This window comes from Carcharodon carcharias, chromosome 1, assembly GCF_017639515.1.
Source record: "Carcharodon carcharias isolate sCarCar2 chromosome 1, sCarCar2.pri, whole genome shotgun sequence".
NCBI lineage: Eukaryota > Metazoa > Chordata > Chondrichthyes > Lamniformes > Lamnidae > Carcharodon > Carcharodon carcharias.
Genome location: NC_054467.1, coordinates 34867334 through 34894347, shown reverse-complemented (window position 1 = coordinate 34894347; position 27014 = coordinate 34867334). Strand labels below are relative to the sequence as shown.

General features: G+C 41.0%; 1 protein-coding gene across 4 annotated transcripts in view; it reads left to right on the top strand.

Moving 5' to 3' along the window:
• Positions 1-27014, top strand: part of intu (inturned planar cell polarity protein) — a 168446-nt gene that overhangs the window by 20664 nt on the left and 120768 nt on the right. For all 4 annotated transcript variants that reach the window (XR_005944626.1, XM_041201690.1, XM_041201672.1 and 1 more), the window contains exon 2: positions 7717-8327. Coding sequence is in view for 3 of the 4 variants with exons in the window: in XM_041201690.1 (XP_041057624.1) it covers positions 7717-8327 (611 nt within the window). In the remaining variant the exon portion in view is untranslated. The remainder of the gene's footprint in view (positions 1-7716; positions 8328-27014) is intronic.

Here is a 27014-nt window from a genome sequence, read left to right as displayed (position 1 = left end):
GCTTCGACAAGTCTCTTTTTTAGCTATACTCAAATCTAACTTTGACATTTTGCTGGTTTTGTGTCCTCTAATATTTAAAATCTTAGGGAATTTCTGACTCTTCATTTCTCCTGCTTTTATAAGTGAAAAAGAAAGCTTATAGATTTATTGTTCCAATTAGATGAGGAGAGTGGAATGGTTCCCCTCTTTTCCAGCTCCTCGTTTTGACCACCACGGGTTTTTTAACAAAGGATATGCTTACCAATTCAGTGAATGTCTAACTGTTTACGTGTTGTGACTGTAAAAGACACGCAAAAATAGGTTTTTCGAAAGAAAGTTGAATAGTATTTGTTGTCCTTTAACAGTCAGTCTAAATGAAAATAATAAAAACTCTCCAACTTTCATGCACTTAAAGGTTCACACAAACACAAATAAGTTAGAGTGGGAGGATGGATTAGGCGGTTTTTTTTTAAGTCCAATAAAAGTTATTCAGTTATGGATCTTGTAGTTTGAGGACTTGGCTGGGCTCAGTGATCCCACAGGATTTGACATTCAAGCAGTTTAAGAGATGTGGACAGACAATTTATCTCTGTTTTCATGGAGTCAGCAGCTGCTGGGCTAATTTGTAAAATGCTGCCTGTGGTATCTGGATGGTCGAACAGACAGGGCTCAAACTTTCCAGGCTGTATAGAGAGGGAGAGTGTCCCATTCGGGTCAGGGGTCCTGTCTCTTCCACATCTCTTCTGCTTCTGTTCTGTGGCCTAGAGAAAAGCAGTTTCTTAAATACAAGAGGGTTAGTTGGCTTGCCCCTTGATCCTCCCTCTCCAGCTGACCAGTTAGCCAAACATGATCAGGGCTAGTAGATTCCAAGTTCATGGTTTACATGATTTGGATTATGGCTGGATGTATTCCTTTCTCAACCAGAGTTCATTGTCTGAACTGATTTATGCCTAATGTTTGGCCCCCAAACAGCTGAGTACCCAGGTGATTATCTGGATGCTTTGCAAATGGGTTAGGTGATGACCTATTCACACTCCTTCAAGGTGATTGTTTCTGATGGGGTTTTCTAGACAGTTTGACTCCGTTTTAATGGCTTTAAAATATGAGGTACAGTAATGCAAATATTCAGCTATCCTAAAAACTGCTGCTTCAAATCAATGGAAGGCTGGTCTTCCATTTAAGATGGTCATGAGTGTTTTTTGAAGGTCATTAGTCTGTGGAATTCTCTTGTCCCAGAGAGTCATGGAGGCAGGGTCATTGAACGTTTTAAGGCTGAGTTGAGTGGATTCTTGACTGACGAGGGACTCAGAAGGGTATGGAGGTAGACAGAAAAGTAGAGGCCACAATCTTGATCAGCCATGAGCTTATCAATTGGTGGCGAAAGCTTGAGGGGCCAAATGACCTTCTAATTTGTATGTTTCAGTCTTTTAAAATTCCAGTAGTTTTCAGTTGGTAAATAGTCATTTTTGATATAAAGCCATGCTTTATAACAGTATAGAGATTTTTCATAAACTCAGGACATCCCAATTACATAGCTTTAGAAGTGTAGTAACTGTTGCAACATGAGGAAATACTATAATCACTTTGCTCACAGTAAGGTTCCAAAAACAACAACAAAATTACCAAATCTTTGTTTTTGGTTGAGGTTTAATTGTTGGCTTAGAGAACTCCCTCTTTCTATTCTTCAAATAGTGCCATGGGATCTATCACACCCACCTGAACGTTAGATGAGAGCTAATCTAATCTGAGAGCATCTTCAACAGCGCAGCATTGCCCCAGTGTAGCGCTGAAGTGCCAGTTTAGGTTATATTGTCAAGCCTCTGAAGCATGATTTGAACCTTCTGAGAAGCTGACATCTGTGCATTAAATAATTATTAGCTCTGCATTGGACCTCTTGGCATTTTTTTTTGACCTTCAGAAACCACTTTATGATTTGCACTACACTTCTATCCAGCAAGAGAGTTGCAAACACTAAACCTCACACAGTTTACTTTATAATCTGAGCAAATTGAATGGTAGAAATAAGTAAGTCAAACAATGCTACAAATAAACAGGTTATCATATCTAAATTAATGAAATGCAGCTCAGAACATAACGGTGAATAAAATAGGGCTACTAAAGGTGCAAATATGCTTGGCAAATGACCAAGATAAACACCATTAAGATTAAAATTATTTAAAAAGTTACCATCTGAAAAGAGCAATGCAATAAAACATTGTTTTGTCTTTTATTCATAATTATTGTACACATGCATGATTTGAACAGCACAAATAGTGACTATACACTTAAAGTGGTATAATTTAAAACTCTGAAAGTCATGGGTAAATCATGGGGGGAGAAACATTTTTGATGTATATTAGGTGGCAAAACATTTGCATTTAGAGTCAGTGCAGGTCTTTGGAAAGTTGCTGGGATGAATGTGTGAATAACCTGGGGAAGATGGTAGCAGTCAGATAACTATAGAAAAACATGCAGTTTGCATGCTTCACCAACACTGGTTCAGTAAGTGATTGTGTACAACAGGACTGGTGTGTTAAAAGAGAATTTTGGTGAAACATTTGGAATTCCACAGGCAAGAGAAATAGTGAATCTATTTTGTTTACTTGATGCTTTTTAATTGTGGTACAAAAGAAAAACTAGAATGAAGTGCCATGGCACAAGAAGCCATTCAAGATTAGGCAGTGAAAAAGCATGTGGTAGTGGTAAAGACCGTATAGCCAGAGGGATAGAAACTGTCTTCTGCAGCCGGAACTGGGAGTTGAGAAGGTTGTCACTTGCCTGGTGCCAGGTTAATGGCATTAGTTCAGGCCAGAGAATAACTTTGAGGGGGAGGAAACAATTGTTATGGTCTTATGTTGGAACCCATTGCATAGCTAGAACTAGGAATGAGACTCTGCTGAAAGAACTTAAACTAGGGTTGAAATTAAAATGCAGATCCTCACAACTAATCTCTGGATATTTGACTGAGCCATGTGTGACTGACAGATTGAAAGGTTGAATGCGTGGCTGAAAGAGTGGTGTTGGGAAGCAGTGGTTTAGATTCATGGGACACTGGCACCAGTACTATAGAAAGAGGGAGCTGTTTCATTGGGACCAGGCTTGGACCAGTGTCCTCGAGAATCCGAAATACTTGGAAAAACTCAGCAGGTCTGGCAGCATCGGCAGAGAAGAGCAAAGTTGACATTTCAAGTCCTCATGACCCTTCAACAGAACTAAGTAGAACCTATTTCTACTTAGTTCTGTTGAAGGGCCATGAGGACTCGAAATGTCAACTTTGCTCTTCTCCGCCGATGCTGCCTGACCTGCTGAGTTTTTTCAGGTATTTGTTTTTGTTTTGGATTTCCAGCATCCGCAGTTTTTTGTTTTTATCCTCGAGAATCCAATAGCTAGGGCATAAATATGGTTTGAAACTAATGCAGGTGGGGAGGGAAGATTGAGGAAAGCAGCAAGAAAAATGTCAATGCCATAAAGCAGGGTAGCAATTTGAGTAAAATTGAGTGGATCAGAAAAATGCTAGAATTTTAAAATGCACTTGAGTGATTTGATTAAGTCCAAAACTTGGGTCCTAAATCTGAACAAGGCAAACTACATAGCCATGAGGAGCGAATTGGCTAAAGTGGGTTAGGAAACTAAATTACAAAATGTGAAGGTAGATAAGCAGTGCAAACGTTTTAAAGAATTAATTCATAATTTGAAATAAATAAACAATCCCTTTAAAGAAAAAAAGACATGGGGAAAAATTGTCCAATTGTGACTAATGAGAAGTTAAAGATAGAGTTCAACTGAAGAAAGAGGCTTATAACATTGCCAAAAAGCCTGAGGATTGGGGGATTTTAAAATTCATCAAAGGATGACTAAGAGATCAATGGAGAGAAAATAGAATATGGAAGTAAACTACCAAGAGGCATAAAAACAGATCGTATAACTGAATGTATAAAAGAAGAGGTAGTGAGAATGTGTTTATTAGGCAGTGACAGGAGAAATAATAAGGGTGAATAAGGAAATGGCAGAGACATGAAACAAATATTTTGTTCCCGTGGTAGTAGACATAAGAACATTTCTGAAGTAGTGGCTACAAATCGCACATAGTATATCTCCCCTTTTATTATTTCCATTGCTTGTTTCTAGATGACCACAGAGGTTTGTGGAGTTAATCTTTTGGTACTTTGCAAGACCAAAAGGGGTATTAAATATAGGAACTGCAATTAAGAGTCACAAAAACCCCACAAATGTATGCTTCCCTCTTTTTTTTGTCCCAGTAGGATGAGTTCCTTAACAGAAGTTGTCTTATCTTTTAAAAGAGAACTATTCAGAAAGGACTGGCTAATCTCTAAGGTCTAATGTTGCAACCTGTGGATCAAATGGTAACTTTTAAAATACTAATTCTAACAAATAATTACAATATTATAAAATTATTATATCTTTAGTTTTAAATCCTGATTGTATGATTTGTATAATATATTGTAGCAGCAGACCACCTGATTGCCATTGACTGGAGGGACAGATTATATTTCTAATCTACCAGTATAGATGACCCAACGAATCGACACCATATGGCTTTCTCACGGAGGGGAAAAAAAAACCAAAGGATTACTGTTCTCTCACATGGGCCAGCATTTACTGCCCATCCCTAGTTGCCTGAGAAGGTGGTGGTGAGCTGCCTCCTTCAACCGTTGTAGTCCATGTAGTGTAAGTACACCCACAGTGCTGTTAGGGAGTTCCAGGATTTTGACCCAGTGACAGTGGAGGAACGATGATATGTTTCAAAGTCAGGATGGTGAGTGACTTGGAGGGGAACTTCCAGCTGGTGGTGTTCCCATCCATCTGCTGCCTTTGTACTTCTGGATGGTAGCAGTTGTGGGTTTAGAAGGTGCTATCGAAGGAGTCTTTGTGAATTCCTGCAATGCATTATGTAGCATCCTGCTGCTACTGTGCATCGGTGGTGGAAGGAGTGAATGTTTATGGATATGGTGCCAATCAAGCGGGCTGCTTTGTCCTGGACGGTGTCAAGCTTCGAGTTTTGTGGGAGCTGCAATCATCCAGGCAAGTGGGGAGGATTCCATCACACTCCTGACTTGTGCCTTGTAGATGGTGGATGGGCTTTGGGGAGCCAGGAGGTGAGCTACTCGTCACAGTGTTGGCTGCAGGAAGTTCAAAAGTAGTTGGGAATAAGATATTGCTGCAATGTTTTTCTTGGTCTAAAGACTTATCTCCATATTCTCCTGAGTTCCCTTCCCCTGTTCCAACTTCTTTTCTTGCAGTTAGGTGGAATTGCTCAAACTGTCTAAAATGCAATGTTTTTCATTGTTTCATTTCTAATGGGGGTGGGGTGTGTTTTCTTTTTAATTTTTTGTATTGGTGCAGAATAGAGGGAAAGTTGTTTTTCTTTAAAAATGTGTATTCCTAAATTAGTCTTGTTCAGTTGGAGATGGAATGACCTTTTCTCAAACCTCTGCCAATGTTCCCCTTTTAGAGGCCACATTGGGCTTCTGCTTAAAATTTCTCCTCCGTGCCGTGGTTAAGATTTGTAATTCAGCAGCAAGTGAACAATCGTGTGTGAACATACATCTGTGGTACTGTATGTTGGTGTTGTAACCTCTACTGATTTGTTAGTTAAAAAAATTAATCTGTTAAATTTATGATTCTACCATCAATACTGTGTAAAGTACATTGATCTTCAGAACATACTAAACCTGTTTCTAAGTCTTGGTTCTGTAAACTGAACTGATTAAAACAGATCTGCAGATATAAATTTACATTCTATGTTTAGGTGTTAATACCTTGGTAGCATGCCTGTGTGTGCTGCAGATGATATTGCAGCTAGACAAAGTGTAAATAATTTGCCATGAATTTTTTACAGTGAAATCTGTAAAATGTTTCACTTGAGTACTAATGCAGAAATAGAATGTTTTCATGTTCTATTGAATACAAAGTACAAAGCGATTATATAAAAAGAAATGCCTGTCCTGGTCTGGAAACTTTTAATTGCTTTTAACGATTGTTTACAAGAATGGTTGTCCAGGCTCCACTTAGATTGACTGAAAATATGCTGCTATTTCAGTCTCCTTGCCCTCACCACCATAGACACAGACTGCTTCCAATATAACACAATAAGGTTTAAGATAATGAGAGAGACATAAGTGAGATGACAGGAAGTCCTTTTTTCCAAATTTATTACTAATTATATGCAGTTGACCAAAGTAAACTGGAAAATGTATCGACACAGAACAGCAGTGACTAATCTTATAAAAGGTATTCAGAAGAAATATATTCTGTTTTGAAAAACATGTACAAACTAACCAATAATGAGACACACCATTGATGAATGAATAGATGAGCATAAATTGAAGTAAAAGGCACACACTAAGTGAATAAACAATAAAGGAGATGAAGGGAATCTGAAAAGGTTAGGAAAGTTTTTTTTTCCTAAAAAAAAATTAGTAAGGCAAGCTAATAAAATGTTATCATTTATTGCAAAGGGATTGACTACAAAAGTAGGGAGGTTATGCTTCATTTACACATAGCACTAGTGAGATCACATTTGGAGTACTGTACACATTTATTGGTCTCCTTATTTAAGGAAGAATGTAAATGAATTGGAAGCAGTTCAGAGAAGGTTTACTAGACTCGTATCTGGAATGGGTGGGTTGTCTTATGAGGAAAAGTTGGACAGACTAGGCTTGTATCCGCTGGAGTTTAGAAGAGTAAGAGGTGACTTGACTGAAACACATAAGATCCTGAGGGGACTTGATAGGGTGGACATGTAGCGGATATTTCCTCTTGTAGAATCTAGAACTAGGGGCCCCTTTAAAAAAAAAGGGGTCGCACATTTAAAACTGAGATGAGGCAAATTTTTTTGAGGGCCGTGAGTCTTTGGAACTCTTCCTGAAAAGGTGGTGGAAGTCGAGTCTTTGAATATTTTTAAGGCAGAGGTGGGTAGATCCTTGGTAAGGAAGGGGATGATAGGTATAGGGGTAGGCAGGATGCAGATATGAGGTTACTATCAGATCAGCCATGATATTAAATGGCGGAGCAGGCTCAAGGGGCCGAATGGCCTCTGCCTCATTCATATGTTCATAAGAATTTAAATAATAGGATACCCTGTAGATGGTAGGGACCTCCGCCTGACTGCGCCCCCCTCACCCCCTTGCCCCAGTTCCCTGACTACCCTGTCTGATCACAATATAAAAAGAGAATCCGCTTACTGTTCCCTTGCATTTAGTACAGTTGTATTTATAATGGTAGCAATTATCAAAAAAGTGTTATGCAGTCATTTTGAAGGCCAATTTAGATAAGCATTATATGTCTTTATATGCCATTTGAATGATGAGGACTTTACTTTTGTTTATCTGCAAGCCACTTAAGACTTGCAGAGTGACTGCCGGCAACACTGGGAGTGAGTTAGAGATGCTAATGATGCAGAACAAATTACAGGGCAAAGTATTTGTTGAATAATGCTGTTTTTGAGGGTGATTGTGAAGCTGTTCAACAGAATTCGCTTTTGTGAATGATTGCGTATGCTGTTTATGGTGTTGCTAAGGGAAAACTGAAACTCAGATTGGTGTTCTGTAGTTTTTTTTCTCTCAGCTACAGACACCCGATTTATACAGCCCATTATGAACCAGACCAGGAACTCTGAAGAATCCCAACAAATCGGGCTGCAGCTGCCCACTGAGGACTTTGGTGTTCTCCTCATATTCCTCTGTATTCACCTCTGTCGCTTTTTTTTTTTTGCAGCAATCTTGAACCAGAGTGGCTGGATGATGTGCAGAGAAATGGTGAGCTCTTCTACCTGGAGTTGAGTGAAAGCGAGGAAGATGTTCTGATCCAAGCGAATTCGATTTCTGCACCTTTGATCAATCATGTCAGATTTAGTGAGAACGAAGCAGAGGTCATTACTGATCATAAACCTAAAGGGATTTGCAAACATGAACACAAACTTAAAAAGCTTGCTAATGTTTTAAAAAAGAAAAAAGCAAGGTGTACACATTCTTGCAGCAAAGATGTTTCCAACAAAGACATTGAACAGAGAAGTAGTCAGCTACCAGGACCTGCTTCAATATTAAAGCACCAGACAAATCCCAAAGTTGGAGTTTCAGTTCAGTTATCTTATAAGAATGTGTATGTTTATATTAATCCGAATAAAATAAGTGACAAATCATTAGACAAAGGGAAAAAGCTTTTGGAGGCTTTTGTGGGGATTATTCACCAGCCTTCAAGGAAAAACCCAGTGGCAGGAAAGCACTCGGACAGATTGACAGACACACAAATGAAAACTGAAGAGCGACTTGTTGTACACAGTTTGGTCCATGGCAGTGCTGCAATGAAATGTGGCCAAATATTAATTGGTAAGTGTGAAAATATTTATGGAAGTAAGATATATTTTTATACAGTGTACAAATTATGTAAAATTAAAAAGCATGTTCTGTCACAATCCCAAAACAATCATAACACTATTGCACCCTTGCGTGTCCAATAACAATCAACAGCAAATGCTGTAATATGAAATTGTTATGTTGCTATCACTTTAATGCTGATGGTTCCAACCCTGACACAGGGTTCACACAGCCAGTAATTGCAATATTGGAAGCTACAGTGGCAGTGTATCGTATCAGAGCTGAAGTTTTAATGTGGACATACTGGACCACATTTTGCGGTCAGTGGCAAAGTAGCAGCACTTGCCGTTCATTATGCTGACAGCTGCCCATGGACTTTTTGCAGGTTTTTGAGCAGAAACTTGTTCCTAAAAATCATTTGGAGCACACTGGCTTCCACGGGTGATCTGTGGTGGTACGAGCAGAGCAAGCACGGGCATATTTCATAAGACCATTAGACATAGGAGCAGAAATTAGGCCATTCAGCCCATCGTGTCTGCTCCGCCATTCAATCATGGCTGATAAGTTTCTCAACCCCATTCTCCCTCTTTCTCCCCATAACCTTTGATCCCCTTACCAATCAAGAACCTATCTATCTCGGTCTTAAATACACTCAATGACCTGGCCTCCACAGCTTTCTGTGGCAATGAATTCCATAGATTCACCATTCTCTGGCTAAAAAAGTTTCTCCTCATCTCTGTTCTAAAAGGTCTTCCCTTTACTCTGAAGCTGTGCCCTCGGGTCCTAGTCTCTCCTACTAATGTAAACATCTTCCCCACGTCCACTCTATCCAGGCCTTTCAGTATTCTGTAAGTTTCAATCAGATCCCCCCCATATATTTCTAAACTCCATCGAATATAGACCCAGAATCCTCAAATGTTCCTCATATGTTAAGCCTTTCATTCCTGGGATCATTCTCATGAACCTCCTCTGGACCCTCTCCAGGGCCAGAACATCCTTCCTGAGATACGGGGCCCAAAATTGCTCTCAATATTCTAAATGTGGTCTGACCAGTGCCTTATAAAGCCTCAGCAGCACATCCCTGCTTTTATATTCTAGTCCTCTCGAAATAAATGCCAATATTGCATTTGCCTTCCTAACTACCAACTCAACCTGCAAGTTAACCTTAAGAGAATCCTGAACTAGGACTCCCAAGTCCCTTTGCACTCCAGATTTCTGAATTCTCTCCCCATTTAGAAAATAGTCTATGCCTCTATTCTTCCTACCAAAGTGCATGACCTCACACTTCCCCACGTTGTATTCCATCTGCCACTTCTTTGTCCATTCTCCTAACCTGTCCAAATCCTTCTGCAGCCTTCCCGCCTTCTCAATACTACCTGTCCCTCCACCTATCTTTGTATCATCTGCAAACTTAGCCAGGATGCCCCCAATTCTTTCACCTAGATCATTAATGTATAAAGTGAAAAGTTGTGTCCCAACACTGACCCCTGCGGAACTCCACTAGTCACCGGCTGCCATCCTGAGAAGGACCCCCTTACCCCCACTCTCTGCCTCCTGCCAGACAGCCAATCTTCTATCCATGCTAGTACCTTGCCTCTAACACCATGGGCTTTTATTTCCTCAATGAATCAGACTAATTTTCTTTTTTTAGATCTCTAAATCTAATTCAATTCTGAAGATGTGTGATTCCACACTTTGGCATGGAAAATGTAATTTTGCAAATTTAGAGAGGTTGTTTGGAAGTAACTAACTTATGCCATTATGAAAAATCACTTGCACCTGAATTAGGGCCAGCCCTAATTTTTCCAGGTGTGTTTAGTGGGTAAGTAAAGTAACTTTACACCTTTTGCATAGATTTCAATGCCAAACCCCTTGAAGCACTGTTTTAATGCAGCCTGTGGAGGAGCAGGGTAATTCTGATAGCAGCTTCTGAATTTCTGCACTTAACTGCACATCTGCGGACGTTGTCTAATTTACTCTTTAAAAAAAAACGAGTGCTAATAAATTCACTGTTATTCTCAATGTAAAATCCAGGCTATTATTAAGAAGTCTCAGCATTGCAACATTGGTGCCTAGCGACTCTCACACTGTGTTAAATGAACGTTTTTTTGATTTCTCCTTCATATTTGTAGTTAGTGTAATAGTTAGAACAGTCACACACAGCCCATAGATCACTTCACAGTGATATTTTTAAAAATTAATTTTCCTTTAAGCATTTACATATTTCATAGTCACTTTGCAGAGGAATACATTGAAGTACTAGGTACGCTGTGTGTGCACACATTTGAAAACAATACTGTCGAATAAGCTTGGTCCCTGGAATTTGGTTGGGGACGGAGGGTAGTTTTGGTTTTGTGAGCTTATGAGAATGGGTTCTATACCATCTGGCATTTTAAAGTTTCAGACAATCTTTTTGATTGTCATATGTTCCCAAAGCTTGTTTATTGTGCAAAGAGTTCCACTATATCAAAATGGATTTACTACCCCTTTTTAGCTATGTCAGTCATAGCTCAGTTGGTAGCACTCTCGCCTCTGAGTCACGAGGTTGAGTTCAAGTCCCACTCCAGGACTTGAGCATTAAAATCAAGGCTGATGCTTCAGTGTGGTATTAAGGGAGTGCTGTCCTGTCGGAGATGATGTCTTTTGGGTGAGACATTAAACAGAGGCCTACCTGTCCCCTTGGGTCAATGTGAAATATCCCATACATTATTTCGAAGAATAGCAGGGGAGTTGTCACGTCCAATATTCTACCAACAGGTTATCTGATTATTATCACATTGCTTCTGGGAGCTTGCTATGTGTAAATTGGCTGCTGCCTTTCCTACATTACTACCAATAAAGTACTTCTGAGGTGCAATCACTGTTGTAAAGTACTTTTAGCCATCATTTAATCATGAAATGTGCTTTATAAATGCAATTTTTTCTTTTTGTTTGTTTCTTTCTTTCTACAATTTTGCGCAATAGGAAACTCTCAGTGTATGGTGGATCCTGAAATTGGCATGCAAAGGGAATTGGTAGCTGAGGTCATCATTGTATAGAAGCAATTCCTAAAACTACTCTTGAGCAGAATTTGAGGGCCAGTTCAGGATAACATTACAGCCCACAAATTCTTTATTTCTACCAAAGAACCTCTGGCACGGAAAATGAATTTTTAGAAATTTCTTCAGATTTTAATTAATTACTGTTGGAAATTTGATTTTTAACCCACCCCCTCACTCTATAAATTATTTTACATTTAATTAAATATTTACCTTGTACTTCCTGGTTTAGCTTTTACGTGCCTTGGTAAGGGTTCTTCAATATGATTGGTTGAAGAGACACATTGTTGCTTCCAACCCCATAGTCAGTATGTCACAATGACTACCTATTATCTCTATAATACTGCCCATCTCCACCTGAGCTCAGCCCATATGCTGTTGATACCCTCATCTATATTTCTGTTATCTCCAGCCTTGAGTATTCCATTGTTTTCCTGAAAGGCCTTTCACCTTCCACCCTTTTAGAAATTCAAGATCATATAAAACTTTGCCTGTATCCTAATTCACAGCAAGCCCAGTTCATCTATCACTACTATGCTTGCTAGCTTGCATTAGTTCCCTGTTCATCAATGTCTGGATTTTTAGAGCTTTTAAGAATGTTAGAGCTTTAACATTCTGTCTCCAGGTCAGGTACAATAGGCCAAAATACCATGATACTAAAGACCTGCAGCACTTCTCCCTATTTCTGCAATGTAGAACTCCTAATTGTTGTGTGACCCCAATTTTGAGGTGCCCTTAGTGCGTTAGTTATTAAATTTGAATTTTTAACTATAGACTTTCAAATTCTGCTTTTGAAATGAAGAGGTGGAAGCTATTTAAGTAGGAAAAGGTTTGGTTAAAGGTTAATGGGTTGGCAAGGCAAATGCTGCAGGCCTTCAGTATCATGGTATTTTGGCCTATTGTACCTGACCTGGAGGCAGTAACCATCGTCTAGAAGAGCAGGCAAAAAGAGGGCCTGGAGACAGCAATCACTACCCAAAAGAGCGGGTGAGGAGCCAGAGGCAGGAATCACCACATGATGGTTACTGCCCGGAGTAGCGCAACACGGGCCAATAGAGACATCACACATCCGCCACCACTCTTTATGAATCCCAGGGAGAGAGGTCCCGTGAGAAGGAGAAAAGAGGACAGTAGGAATATGTATGTCCTAGGCCCACACAACGCAGACTGGTCTCCAGTCATCTCGGACCCCCTTGCCACTGGACCAAGGCCTTGCTCCATCAAGCCCATGTGGTAGCTGGTGTGCAACGGCCACCCCACATTAAAAGAATTCGTGCACAAGCGTCTTCCACCCCCTTAAAATGAAGTTCGGGATCTGAACCGTAAGGACCCTCAGGGACAACCCCAACAGTGACAGACCAGAACGGCGTACTGCGTTCTTTACCCAGGAGCTTGGACATGTTGCCATTGCCACACGAGGCCAGCTCAAGGAACAAGGTGGTGGTTGCAACTTGTGGAAAGGTAAACCAGTAGAAGATCACCGCCTCTGCAGGGTTGGCTTCACCATTAAAAACTAACTAGTTGGCTGTCTCAAAGGCACCCCTTGCAGGATAATGAGCCTTTGGCTCGCCCTAGCCAAGAACCAATACGCTACAGTCCTCTCTGCCTTCGCCCCAACACTGGATGCTACAGATGAGTCCAAAGAGTAATCCCTGGCCCGAGTCCCAACTGTTGATAAGCTGATCCACCTTCGTGAGTTCAACGCCAGAGTTGGGAAGAACACAGACATCTGGGGAAGTTTAATTGTCAGGGAGGGGTTAGGGAAATTCAACACCAACAGTACCTTGCTCCTGACAAAATGCCTAGAATTGTCATAGCCAATGCCTTGTTCCATCAGAGAGGCAAGCACAAGGCCTCATGGCAACACCCTCACTGCAAGCACTGGCACCTGCTTTACTACATCATTGTCCAAGTGAAGGACCACAAGGACATGTGTATCACTTGCGCCATGACGGGATCTGACAACTGCTGGACAGACTGCCTAATTCGCTCTGTCATCAACATCAATCTAGTCCCAAAGCAGTACCGGCAACAGAAACGATTCCACAGGAAAATCATGAGGCACTCAAAGACCCTGATGAAAGAGCCCTATTTAGCTAACATCTCACTGCCAACATGGCGACTCCTGGTGACCCAGAGCTGCACAGTGTCCACAGTGCCTGGTCTGCCCTCAAGGCCTCCATAATTAGCACCTGCAAAGAGACGCTTGGTCATTCGACCAGGAAACACCAAAGCTGGTTTGATGAGAATGAGCAGAAGATCCAGAAGCTGATAAGCTGCAAGCGCAAGGCATTTTTGAACCTGAAACTGCAACCCAACTCGAGCAAACAAGCATCTCTACAGATGGCTGAAGACTGAACAGCCTTCCAGCAAAAAATACTCAACCTAAAGAACAGAGTGGATCGAGAAAGTGCAGGGGATCCAACAGTTAGCTGATAATCATGACGTGCAAGGTTTCTTTAATGCAGTCAAGACCACCTATGGCCCAAGCGCTCAAGGCCCCACTCCACTGCTGGCCAAGAATGGAGAGGTGCTCATCAAGGACAGGCAGTGAGCACCCACTGGAAGGAGCACTTCAAAGATCATCTTAACAGAGACTTTGTCTTCAACGTGAGTGTCCTCGACTCCATCCCACAGCATGTTACCCATCATCATCTCAGCACAGCCCCAACCCAGCATGAGGTAAAAAAGGCCATTCAACAGCTGAAGAACAATAAGGCATTGGGAGTAGATGGAGTACTGTTGGCACGAGTACATGGCCTCATCTCCCTTATCTGGAAGGAGGAGAGCATGCCAGGAAATCTCAGATGGTCATGATTACGGCATCTTCGAGAAAGGGCTCCTTCGAGTTGCAATGTGAATTCCGCCCACTATGGGGCACAACAGACATGATCTTCACCGTGAGGCAACTGCAACAGGAATGCAGAGAATAGCACCAGCCCTTGTACGTGGCTGCTTTTGACCTTACAAAAGCCTTTGACACTGTCAACCGCGGAGGATTATGGAGCATCCTCTTCAATTTCAGCTGTTCTCAAAGGTTTGTCACCATCCTTCGCCTGCTCCATGATGGCATGCAAGCAGTGATCTTGACCAACAGATCCACCACAAACCCAATCCACATTCGGACCAGGGACAAGGAAGGCTGTCACTGCACCGACACTCTTCTCGATCTTGCTGTATTGCTCCATCTCCTTCAGCAAGCACCTTGCTAGAGTGGAGCTAAACTACGGAACAAGTGGGAATCAGTTCAACCTCCGCTTCCTGCAACCAGATCCAAGGTTATCCCATCCTCTGTTATTGATCTATGGTATGCAGATGATGCTTGTCTGTCTGCGCACACTCGCATGCTGAGCTCCAAGCCATTGTCAACACATTTACCATAATCCTTCGTGTACGAGAGCATAGGCCTTACACTCAACCTCTAAGACACAGGTCCTCTACAAACTTCCTCACACCCCCATTCCCTCCCATTATCAAAATCGATGACAAGGCCTTTGGCAACATGGACTGCTCTCCATACCTTGGAAGCCTTCTGTCAACAAGGGCAGACATTGACGAGGTTCAACACCGCCTTTAGTGTGCCAGTGCAGCCTTTGGCCACATGAAGATTGTTTGAAGACCAGGACCTCAAACCCAGCACCAAGTTCATGGGCTACAGAGCAGTAGTGATACCCGCTGTCCTGTGGGTCAGAAGCATGAACTATAAACAGCAGGTACCTCCAAAACTCTGGAGAAGTACCGCCAGTGCTGCCTCTGCAAGATCCTGTAAATCCATTGGCAGGATATGCACATCAACATCAGTGTTGTTGCTCAGGCCAACATCCCTAGCATCGAAGCATTGACCATGTTTGATCAGCTCTGCAGGTTGGGCCACATCATCCACATGCCTGACAAGACTCCAGAAGCAAGTGCTCTACTCGGAGCTTCGACACGGCAAGCGAGCCCCAGGAGGGCAGAGGAAGAGCTTCAGAGGCACCCTCAATCCTGAGACTGCTTAAGAAGGAGGTTACCAAGCAGCAGGAATTTTTTTTTTGTTTTGCATTTTGAATTTGGATTGATTTCTCTGGAACTATCTGGTTCTGTGAAGAAAGTTGGACAGCTTTTCTAATTACCATGTACTGCTTTCGAACTAGTTGTCAATGTTGGAAGTATATTAGCAGTTTAAAGAACTGCTGTGCAGCAATGTAATTTATACTTTTTTTTAAGCTCATAGTGTAAGAGACTTCTGAAACTGATTTATGTTTTGCAGTATGAAAGTGATTCTAGTAATGACTTTAGATTCTGCTTACAATGAATGGCTGGCTGCTCAGTTTTGGATCCAATCCCAAACAAAATATGTTGTGACTACATAACAATAATGTAAATTGGCTGTGTCTAAAATATTACAGAATTTGACACGGTGGAGGGGCGGTGGGATTGGAAGTAGAGAGATCCTGCACTCGCCAGGGACCGAAAGGCCCACCAGCCATCCACTTAGAACGCAGTGGAACCAGTTAGCCATAAGGGTCAATATCAGGAGTCAAGCCCCGTGGACATGGATGCACTGTCACAAGAAGATCAATGACCTCACGAGCTGTCCGGGTCAGTGAATGCATCTTCCCTGCCAGATCCCATCAGCTGCACCAATAGCTTCAGCCACTACTAAATTCATCACCCCCACCCCCATTGCTTGCCTGTCAACAACCTTCGTCAATTAGGCCTTGTACCTAACATTCATATATTTAACAGTACCCTCTCATACTTTGCAAACCTCACATCCACATCTCACAGGTTCCATATACAGTCAGCTAGTCAACCGTGACGCCTAAATCACCCAAACAAATTGCACAATCTATATAAATTATTGGAAAAAAGGGGAATCAGAAAGGGGGTGGGATGGAGGAGAGAGTTCATGATCTAAAATTGTTGACAATTTTAATCAACAATTTTAGATCATGATTTCTCTCCTCCATCCCCACCCCCTTTCAGATCCCCCCCCCTTTTCCAATAATTTATATAGATTTTTCTTTTCCCACCTTTTTCCATTATTTTTAAATGTATTTCCATCCATGGTTTTATCTCTGCCTTTTAGCCTATTTCGATCCCTTCCCCCCACCCCACCCCACTAGGACTATCTGTACCTTGCTCGTCCTGCTTTCTACCCTTAATGTCACCTGTTATCACATTCCTTACATAATATCACCACCTTCAACACCTCTTTGTCCTTTTGTCTATTATATCTTTGGTTATCTCCACCTATCACTGGCCCTCTATCCAGCTCTACCTGTCCCACCTCCCCCAAAACCAGTTTATATTTCACCTTTTTTCTATTTTTCCTTAGTTCTGTTGAAGAGTCATACGGACTCGAAACGTTAACTGTGTTCCTCTCCGCAGATGCTGTCAGACCCGCTGAGTTTTTCCAGGTGTTTTTGTTTTGCCTAATTTATAAGCTTGTATCTCTTATTTCTGCACCTCCCCTGTGCCACAATCTTACCCTTGTGCCTTCCAAATAACAAAGAAGCACAACCTGACTAGGTAGTGGAGAAATACCATTAAGACATTTGGGTGGCTGCTGCTTGCACTGCAATGAAAGCTGCAACATCAGCTAGCTGATGCTGGTGCATCCTTTGGGTCCACAAGTTTGCAATCGGAGCTGATGACCACTTCCATGCTGAACAAGATGGATTCTGAGCTCTGCAAATTCACTTGATTTTATAATTGCAGTCATCAGCTGAGGTACTGACGTCATGTAATTTAGAGCATAGCATAGAAGGGGGATCTGCACACGGTGCAATAGTGAGGAGGTGTAGTCTGCAGCTTGGGCAGGGGGCAAGGATAGTCCAGGTGCCAGTTCATCAACTCAGTGAGTGAGGATCCACATGAGTTCAGCTGCAAAGGACTCAGATGAGCACTTAAGTGGGGCAGCCTTCAAAGAACACTGCTGGAGACGGACAACAAAACGCTTGTGAATTAGGAAGCCTGCCAGTCAGTCTGCAGTCAATATTAAGCAGCATAGAGGAGTCCAACACCATCCTGCAGTACAGAACATAGGCATCGTGACTGATACCAGAATATTAGATATTAGACTTGTATGATACACTGCCTATGGTCGCACATTAACTGGAAGCTGAGGGAATGGAATCCTTTTTTGGTCGAGTATAGGGCAGTATTGACATATATTGCTCACAAAGTGATGTTTGTGCATTCAATGGCACCCTGCACTTGGGCAAGCCTGTAATCATAGTGAAGATGTGTGCAAAGAGAATGAAATGTAATTCTTTCATTTGATTAGAGAGCCTCAGTGACCTTTTGCAGCAGTGGATGGCAAGCTGAGATGTTGCAAATATTTCCAGCTCCAACCTGGAAGGAGCCAAGTGCAAAAACATTCATTACTGTAGTTACCTTCACAACCACTAAGTTGGCAGTTGTGACTCCAACAAGTGGCAGATTTCAGTGAGGCTGTCCTTACTGAAGTGCAGACATCTCTCTCTCTCTCTCTCTCTCTCTCAGTTCTTCACTTGAGGTTCAGGTTGGTGAATAGATCCCTTAACACTCTGTGGATATGGTCTTTGCTGAAAGACCTTGTTCCCTACTTCCTCCATCTACTGGCTGCTTGTCCTGCCCTGTGTGACCTCTGTTCATTATCCAAGTGATGCTGCATTCCAAAGGGAATAGTCTGGGAGCAGTTGTTTTGTGTAGATGCCTTGAAGAAGACAAAAGTCCTTCAGTACCTGTCACATCAATCCTTATAGATTTTTGCAACTTAAAACAACTATAGAAAGCACCAAATGCTTGTGGAATTGAAGCAATAACCAGAAGAAATCAATCAACAAATAATCCATATGTCCTTGATCCTTTTAAGTGCCACTGGTATGAGGTTCTCCCTGCAACTGAACATGTCCAGCTGTGCAAAGTTGAGAGAGGACTAAGCTGAAGCGTTGGACTCCAAAATGACACTCCTGAAATTATGATCTGTCTGCTATGCGTACTTCCAATGGATGTTGACTGTGTGTGTATTAATGCCCTTTTCATTATGGCACCAGCGTGATTCACCCCACAAATGTGTGCGTGTGCTGCAAATGCCATTTTGAAATTCTAAGGGCACATGTGTTGCCCAAAGAACAGGTGGCACCAATCCCAATTTCTCAATTTTGGTCTTAAATGCACATTAGATTGGTTTGTGGGATGAGAGGACTGTCCTTTTATGCAGAGGTTGAATAGAGTGTGCTTGTATTCTCTGGAGTCTAGGAGAATAAGAGATGATCTTGTAAGATTCTGAGGGCTTGACAGGATAGATGCTGAGAGTCCAGTTTCCCTTGGCTGCAGTGTCTGAACTAGGAGCTCTTTGGGTGAGGAATTGATCATTTAGCACAGAGATAATGAGAAATTCCTTCATTCAGAGGGTAGTGAACTTTTAGAATTCCCTACCCCTGAGAGCAGTGGATGCTCAGTTGGAGTGTATTCAAGACAGATCGATAAGATTTTTGAGCTCTAAGGGAATTAAAGATTATGGGGATAGAGTGCAGTTGATGTAGAAGGCATGATCGTATTAAAATGGTGGAGAAGGCTTAAAGGCCCAAATGACCTACTCTTGCTCCTATATCTTATGTTTTTATCAGCTATGGATAAAGACTGTCAATGAGGTACTTTTTCTGGTCACAATTGTGTATAACTGAATAGTTCAAAGGGCAAAGAGATCTCCTTTGAGAGACATAAGTGGAAACAAAAATTTTGGCTTGTTTTATTAATCACCTGTTTAAAACAATGTGACAAATCCATATTTGTCCTAATTGTACATGAGTTTCAGCTACGATTTACTCACTGTATGATTAATTTAGTGTGTGATAAAACCTGTTTCATTAATGTTTGCATTTCAAACACAATTACTGGATTATGAAGTGATACCAGTTCTTGTGTTGCAGTAATATTGGTCTCTTAAGGAAAAAAATTATAAGCCAAAATGGCCAGTATGTCCTTTTAATTTTATCATGTAAAAAAAAAAAAATTCAGTGTGGCTGTGGCTCATTAGGGAGCATTGTTGTTTCAGCATTAGAAGGTTAACAACATAGGAGCAGGAGTAGGCCATTCAACCTTTCAAGCCTATTCCTCCATTCAGCTAGATCGTGGCTTATCTTGTGCTTTGATGCCATTTACTTGTAGTTTCCCAATATCCCTTGATATCTTTAATATCTAGAAATCTATTGATCTCTGTCTTGAATATCCTATGTACATATGAACATACGAATAAGAGCAGGACTAGGCCACTTGGCCCCTCGAGCCTACTCTGCCATTCACTGAGATCATGGCTGATCTGAATGGAACCTCAACCCCACATTCATGCCTACCCCCGATAACCTTTTCACTCTCTTGATAATAGAGGATCTATCTAGCTCTGCCTTAAAAATATTCAAAAGACTCTGCTTCCACTGCCTTTTCAGGAAGAGAGTTCCAAAGACTCAACCCTCCGAAAAAATTTCTCCTCATCCCTGCCTTAAATGAGTGACCCTTTATTTTTAAACTGTGAGCCCTAGTTCTAGATTCTCCCACAAGAGGAAACATCCTCTTCACATCCACCCTGTCAAGACCCATCAGGATCTTAAAGGTTTCAATTAAGTCACCTCTTCTAAATTCCAGTGGATACAAGCCTAACCTATCCAGCCTTTCCTCACAAGACAACCCGCCCATTCCTGGTATTAGTCTATTAAACCTTCTCTGAGCTGCTTCTAATGCATGTACATCTTTCTTTGAATAAGGAGACCAGTACTGTACACAGCACTCCAGATGTGGTCTCACCAATGCCCTGTACAACTGAAACATAACCTCCCTACTTTTGTAATCAATTCCCCTCAAATAATTTGTATTAGCTTTCCTAATTACTTGCTGTATCTGCATACTAACCTTTTGTGATTCATGCACTAGGACACCCAGATCCCTCTGAATTTCGGAGCTCCTCAATTTTTCACCATTTAGATAATCTTTTCAACTCTTGCTGCCAAAATGAAGATTTCACATTTTCCCACATTATACTTCATTTGTAAGACCTTTGCCCACTTACTTTACCTATCTGTGTCACTTTGCAGCCTCCATACGTCTGCTTCACAAATGACTTTTCTACCTTTCTGTGTCATCAGCAATTTTAGCAACCATTCCTTCAGTCCCTTCGTCCAAGTCATTTATATAAATTGTAAAAAGTTGAGACCCCAGCACTGATCCCTATGGCACACCATTTGTCACATCCTACCTACCAGAAAAAGACCCATTTATGCCAACTCTCTGCTACCTGTTATCTAGCTAATTTTCTATCCATGCCAATATATTACCCCCTACACCATGAGCTTTTATTTTCTGCAATAAACTTTTGATGTGGCGCTTTATCAAATGCCTTCTGGAAATCTAAGTACAGTATATCCATCAGTTCCCCTTTATCCACAGCACATATGACTCCTTCAAAGAACCCCAATAATTTGGTTAAACATGATTTCCCTTTTACAAAACCGTGTTGATTCTGCTTGATTGCCTTGATTTTTTTCTAAGTGCCCTGCTATAAGATCTTTAATAATAGCTTCTAACATTTTCTCTATGACAGATGTTAGGCTAACTGGCCTATAGATTCCTGCTTTCTGTCTCACTCCCTTTTTGAATAAAGAGGTTATATTTGCTATTTTCTAATCTAATGGAACCTTCCCTGAATCTAGGAAATTTTGAAAAAATTAAAACCAGTGCATCAACTATCTCACTAGCCACTTCTTTCAAGCCCTTGGGGTGAAATCCACCCGGGCCTGGAGATCTGTCAACCCACAGCCCCAACAATTTGCTCAATACCACTTCCCTGGTGATTGTAATTTTCCAAGTTCCTCCCTCCCTTCCATTTCCTGATTTACAGCTATTTCCAGGACGTTTATTTGTATCCTGTATAGTAAAGACCGAAGGAAAATACCTGTTTAATTCATCTGCTTGCTTTTCATTATCAATTCCCCAGATGCACTTTCTGTAAGACCAAGGCTAACTTTGTTGATTGCAATTACCTTTGTTGAGGTAATTTCCTTATTTTATTATCTGTAGAAACTCTTACTGTCTGTCTTTATATTACTAGCTAGCTTTCTCTCAAACTCTAACTTTTTCCTCCTTATTAATATTTTTGTCATTCTTTGCTGTTCTTTATATTCTTTCCAATCTTCTGCTCTGCCACCCGTTTTTGTGTAATTATATGCTTTTTCTTTAAGTTTGATACTGTCTTTAACTTTTTTAGTTAACCACAGATGGTGGATTTTTCTTTCTCATTGGAATGTATATTTTCTGTGTATTCTGAAATACTCTTTTAAATGCCTGCCACTGAACTTCCATTGACCTATCCTTTAACCTCATTTGCCACTTCACTTGAGCTAGCTCTGCTTTCGTGCCCTCATAACTGCCCTTATTTAAGTTTAAAATACTATTTTTGGACACCCTTGTTTCTCACTCAAAATGAATGTAAAATTCAATCATATTATGATCACTGTTACCTAGGAGTCCTTTCACTTGGAGGTTATCAATTAATCCTATCTTTTTGCTCAATACCAGGTCTAGTACAGCCTGCACTCTGGTTGGCTCCAGAATGTGCTGTTCTAAGACACTATCCCGAAAACATTCTATGAATTCCTCATCGATTTTTCCAGTATATGTTTAGATTAAAATCCCTCATGGTTATTGCTGTACCCTTCTGGCAAGCTCCCATTATCTCTTTTATATTCTGTCCTACTGTGTCATTTCAATTAAGGGGCCTGTACACAACCCACAAGTGTTTTCGTGCCTTTATCATTCCTCATCTCAACCCTAACCACTTCTACATCCTGGTTTCCTGAACTTAGGTCATCCCTCTCATGTGCTAATACCATTATTAATTAAGAGTCACCCCTCCACCTTTTCCTAACTTCCTGTGCTTTCTAAATGTCACATACTCTTCAATGTTTAGGTCCCAATCTATGTCATCCAGTAGCCATGTCTCTGTAATGGCTATCAGATTGTACTTATTTATTTCTATTTGTGCTATCAGTTCGTCTGTTTTGTTTTGAATATTATGTGCATTTAGATACGGAGCCTTCAGTTTTGTCCTTTTATTATTTTTGTAGTGCCTAGCCTTATCTGCTGATTTACTCTTAGATTTGTACTCGCTGTCCCTTCCTGTCAGTGTGTGTTTATCATTTCCCATATTAATACCTGTCTCCCTTGCTTTGCCTCTACTATTTGGTTTACCGCACCTTCCCAAATTTGATCCCTTGCCCCCACTATTTAATTTAAAACCCCCTCTACTTCCCTAGTTAGGCAGCTCGCAAGGACACCATCCCCAGCATGGTTCAGGTGTAGACCGTCCCAATGGTATAGATCCTACTTTCCCCAATACTAGTGCCAGTGCCCCACAAACCGAAACCCACTCCTCCCACACCAGTCTTTGAGCCATGCATTCATTTCTCTAATCTTATCTTATTTGACTGAATGACTGACTGTCTGAGCTTCCACAGCCCTCTGGTCTAGAGAATTCAAAAGTTTCACCGCCCTCTGAGTGAAGAAATTCCTGCTCATTTCAGTCCTAAATGGTCTACTGCTTATTCTGTGACTGTGTCCCCTGGTTCTAGACCATCTCCTCCTCCCCCCCACCCCCATAGCCAGGGGAAACATCCTTCCTGCATCTACCCTGTTGTGCGCTGCTATTTAAAAGAAATTGTATGCTTCAGTAAGATCACCTCTCATTCTCCTTAACTGTAGGGAATACAGACCCAGTCTCCTCAATCTCTCCTCACAGGACAGTCACGCCATCCCACAAACAGTCTGTTGTACCTTTGTTCCACACCCTCTATGGCAAGTATATCCCTAGGTAAGGAGACCAAAACTGTATACAATACTCTGGGTGTGGTCTCGCCAAGGATCTGCACAACTGCAGCAAGACCTTTTTACTCCTATGCTCATCCTCTTGCCTTCCTAGTTGCTTGTTGCACCTGCATATTAGCTTTCAGTGATTTATGAACAAGGATACCCAGGTCCCTTTCGACATCAAGACTTCCCAGTCTCTCACCATTTAAGAAATAGTCTATATTTCTGTTTTTCCTACCAAAGTGGATAACTTCATGTTAGCATACTATATTCCTTTTGCAATGTTCTTGCCCACTAACTTAGCCTATCTAAATCCCCTTGAAGCCTCTTTGCATCCTCCTCACAATCCCACCAAGTTGTGTGTCATCAGCAAGCTTGGAAATGTTACATTTGGCCCTACATTCACATCATTGATATAGATTATGAATAACTGAGGCCCAAGAACTGATCCTTACGGTACCCCACTAGTCACAGCCTGTCAACCTGAGAATGGCCCATTTATTCCTGCTTTCTTTTCTGCCCGTTAACTAATCATCAGTCCATGCTAGTATATCCTCTCCAATCCCACGCACCCTACTTTTGCTTACTAACCTCTTGTGTGGGACCTTATCGAAAGCCTTCTGAAAATCTAAATGTACCACAGCCACTGGTTCTCCTTTATCCATTCTGCTAGTTGCATCCTCAAAAGACTTGTCAAACATGCTTTTCCCTTTCAATGTTGTGGGTTCAAGTCCCACTCCAGGACTTGAGCACAAAAATCTAGACTTACACTTCAGTGTAATACTGAGGGAATGCTGCACTATTGGAGGTACAATCTTTCATTAAACACAGATCTCATCTACCCTTTTAAGGGGGAGTGAAAGATCTTGTGATACTATTTGGACTTACAAAAGGATAAAGTGCCACATATAGACTTGTCAGCAAAGTTGAAACCTGTGCAATAAAAAGGACAGCAACAGTCTGGATATGAATTTGGCTGAGTGACAGGGAGCAGAGTAGTGGTGAATGATTTTTTTGGACTGGAGGAAGGTGGGGTTCTCTAGGTGTCAATACAATATGTCCTCACTTAAAGCTGTAGTTGCATTCCTGAAGATCGTGACTTTAATTGAAACAACTTTGAAGTGATCAGTAATTTCAATGGAAATCTAATGTTAAAGCCAGAGTTGGGTTCCTTTGGACATTTCCCCCCTGGAAAAAACGAACGTTCAAGTTGAAATGCTGTACCATACGTGTGCCGCATTGTGCATTCCCAACTGAAATAACTTGCAAAATAAAACACTAAAAAATAAAAAAGGAATACTGTATAATTTGAAGGGAAAACATTGCAGGGCCATGGGGAAGGAGCAGAGTAGTAGGACTACATGTAGTTAGATAGTTATTTTAAAGAGCCATGTCATGAAGCTATTGTATAAAATATTGTTGGAAATTTAAAAAAAAAATACAGATTTAGTTTGTCGGTGTGTCTTAATTGGATTAAAGCCAGCTAGTCTGGGTGGTTTGATGTATACTATTTTGAAATGTAAGAAAGGTAGAGTGCATTTCCATTTTGTTGAATAGAGCGTTCAAGAAGGGGAGTGAAACCTGGCACCTAGGTAGCAGAGACCAAGCAATGTTTATATTACTAATAAAATTGATACTATGAAAGGATTTTTATTGTTGGAAGGGGTGGTGATACAATGAGAATTTATATTCAAAGGGATGTGCTGGGTATAACAGATTTTGTGTGTGCAGAGCAGAGGCATGTAGCATCAAAGCCTGTAAGCCTATCACTGTGTCTGCAAAGGTACCAAAGTGAAAGGAACCTCATTTTGAATTTGTCAGGTGAAAATGCTTTGCTGGGTGCCTGCTTAAAGTCTATGGGTTGCTGTTGCCTTAGTGGAGATTAGTTTGGGAATTTGTTAAAAGTTATGATAGTAATTTGTAGCCATATGTATATGTTGTGTAAATTAATAAACGTCTCATGTAGTTTGATATAAAAACCTCTCGAGAACTGGTGGTTTTATGCCTGAATTCAGAATTGCATCTCAAACATACCAAATGAAAATACAGGTTATGATAGTTTAGTTTCCCTCTGGGATTTTTAAATAACTCAGCTTTACCAATTGCTGTGTCACAACAAGCCAGCACAGGCATGATAGTTTGAATGGCTTCTTCTCTGCTGTATAATTTGATTGATTATTCTATGATTAGAGGCTGAAGAGGCCCCTAAGTCTGGTCCTCTGAGCCTTTCCCTAAACTCAGCAGAAAGTCTCTGCCATATTTTCCTCTGTAAGGCTCAGAAACCTTGTCCCCTACATGCTTTCTTCTGCAGCTCTTCCAGTCTCACAGCTAAATGCACTTTTTTAAAAGCTCTTTTGGTAACCTTTCAATCATGAAATGCTATATTACATTTTCATATCTCCTTTTATCTATACATCATTGTATTTAGTTGCCCCAATAATTTTCTTTCAGAGCAATTTTCACCCTTTGAAGAAAACATTTAATCCAGTGTAACAGACGGCTGCCCAAGACCTTCAATCGTCTTCAGATAGGTTTCCAGTATTCTTTCCCTAAATTTCCACAGATTCACATCAATGGGATTTCTATTCACTTACTGTAGACTGATCTCCAACTCTGATGCGCAATTCTGATTCCAATACATGCAAACTACGTAAAAATGAAAGTGGCAATGCAAATTGGAAAAACAGGCCCAAAAGAATAAATGACTTTAAAACAAAACATGATAAGCGGGGTGACTTGAAGCAAGAGCATATTGTACAAGAATCACTGCTTTTCTTGCATATTAATGACTTTGACTGTACAGGGCACAATTTCAAAAGTTACAGATGACACAAAACTTGTAAACATTGTGGTGAATAATGGTAGACCTGAAGAGGATGTAGGCCAATGGAATGGGCAGACATGTGACAGATGAAATTTAATGCAGAGAAGTGGTAAGTGATCTACTGTGTTTTGGTAGGATGAAATGAGGGGTGGATATGTAAACGAAAGGTCACAATTCTGAAGGGGATGCAGAGAGAGATGGGTGTATATCTGCACAAATCATTGAAGGTGGCAGAGCAGGTTGAGGAAGTGGTTAAAGAGACGCACAGGATCCTGGGCTCTATAATTACAGACTTACAATATAAAAGCAAGGAAGTTATGATGAACCTTTTAAGTCTTTATAAAACACTGGTTCAGCCTCAACTGGAGTTTTGTGTCCAGCTGTGGACACTGTATGTTTGGAAGGATGGAAAGGCTTTCAAGAGAGTGCTGAAAGGATTGACAAAATGATTCTAGGGGTCAGGGACTTCAGTTTCTAGGCAATTTTGTCTTTTTCTTAAGTTTGGAGACCAAGATTAAGGATTCACACCATCTCAATATATTCAATGCCTTTTATTGAGAATTTTAAACAAAACAGTTTGTTAAATCATGTTGTTACCCCTCGGGTGGTCATTCTGAGATGACTGTAGGTCATTTAGGAGTGATGTTTGACTGATACCTTCCTGCTTGTTGCACCAGCACTCTTCCTGCCAATATAAATCTCTTGCCTTCTTTATTCGAGTACTCTCTGTTGATACATATCTTCAGTCTTTTCTAAGCACTTCTCTGGGAAACTTTTTCAGGGGTTTACATACAGAATACAGTTTTGACAGAGCTGATGCACAATCCTCTTCTCGATGCAAATTGGTTAATTGGGTGCTTGATTGACTATTGATTGGTTAGTGTAGACTTGTCCGATGTATGGCCCATGAAGCCCCTCTATGTGGCCTCTGGATCCAATTTTCAAAATTCTGGTTTAACCAGTGAGTTTCAATGGAAGATTCTGTATGGAGCTGATCCTCCAATCATAGGC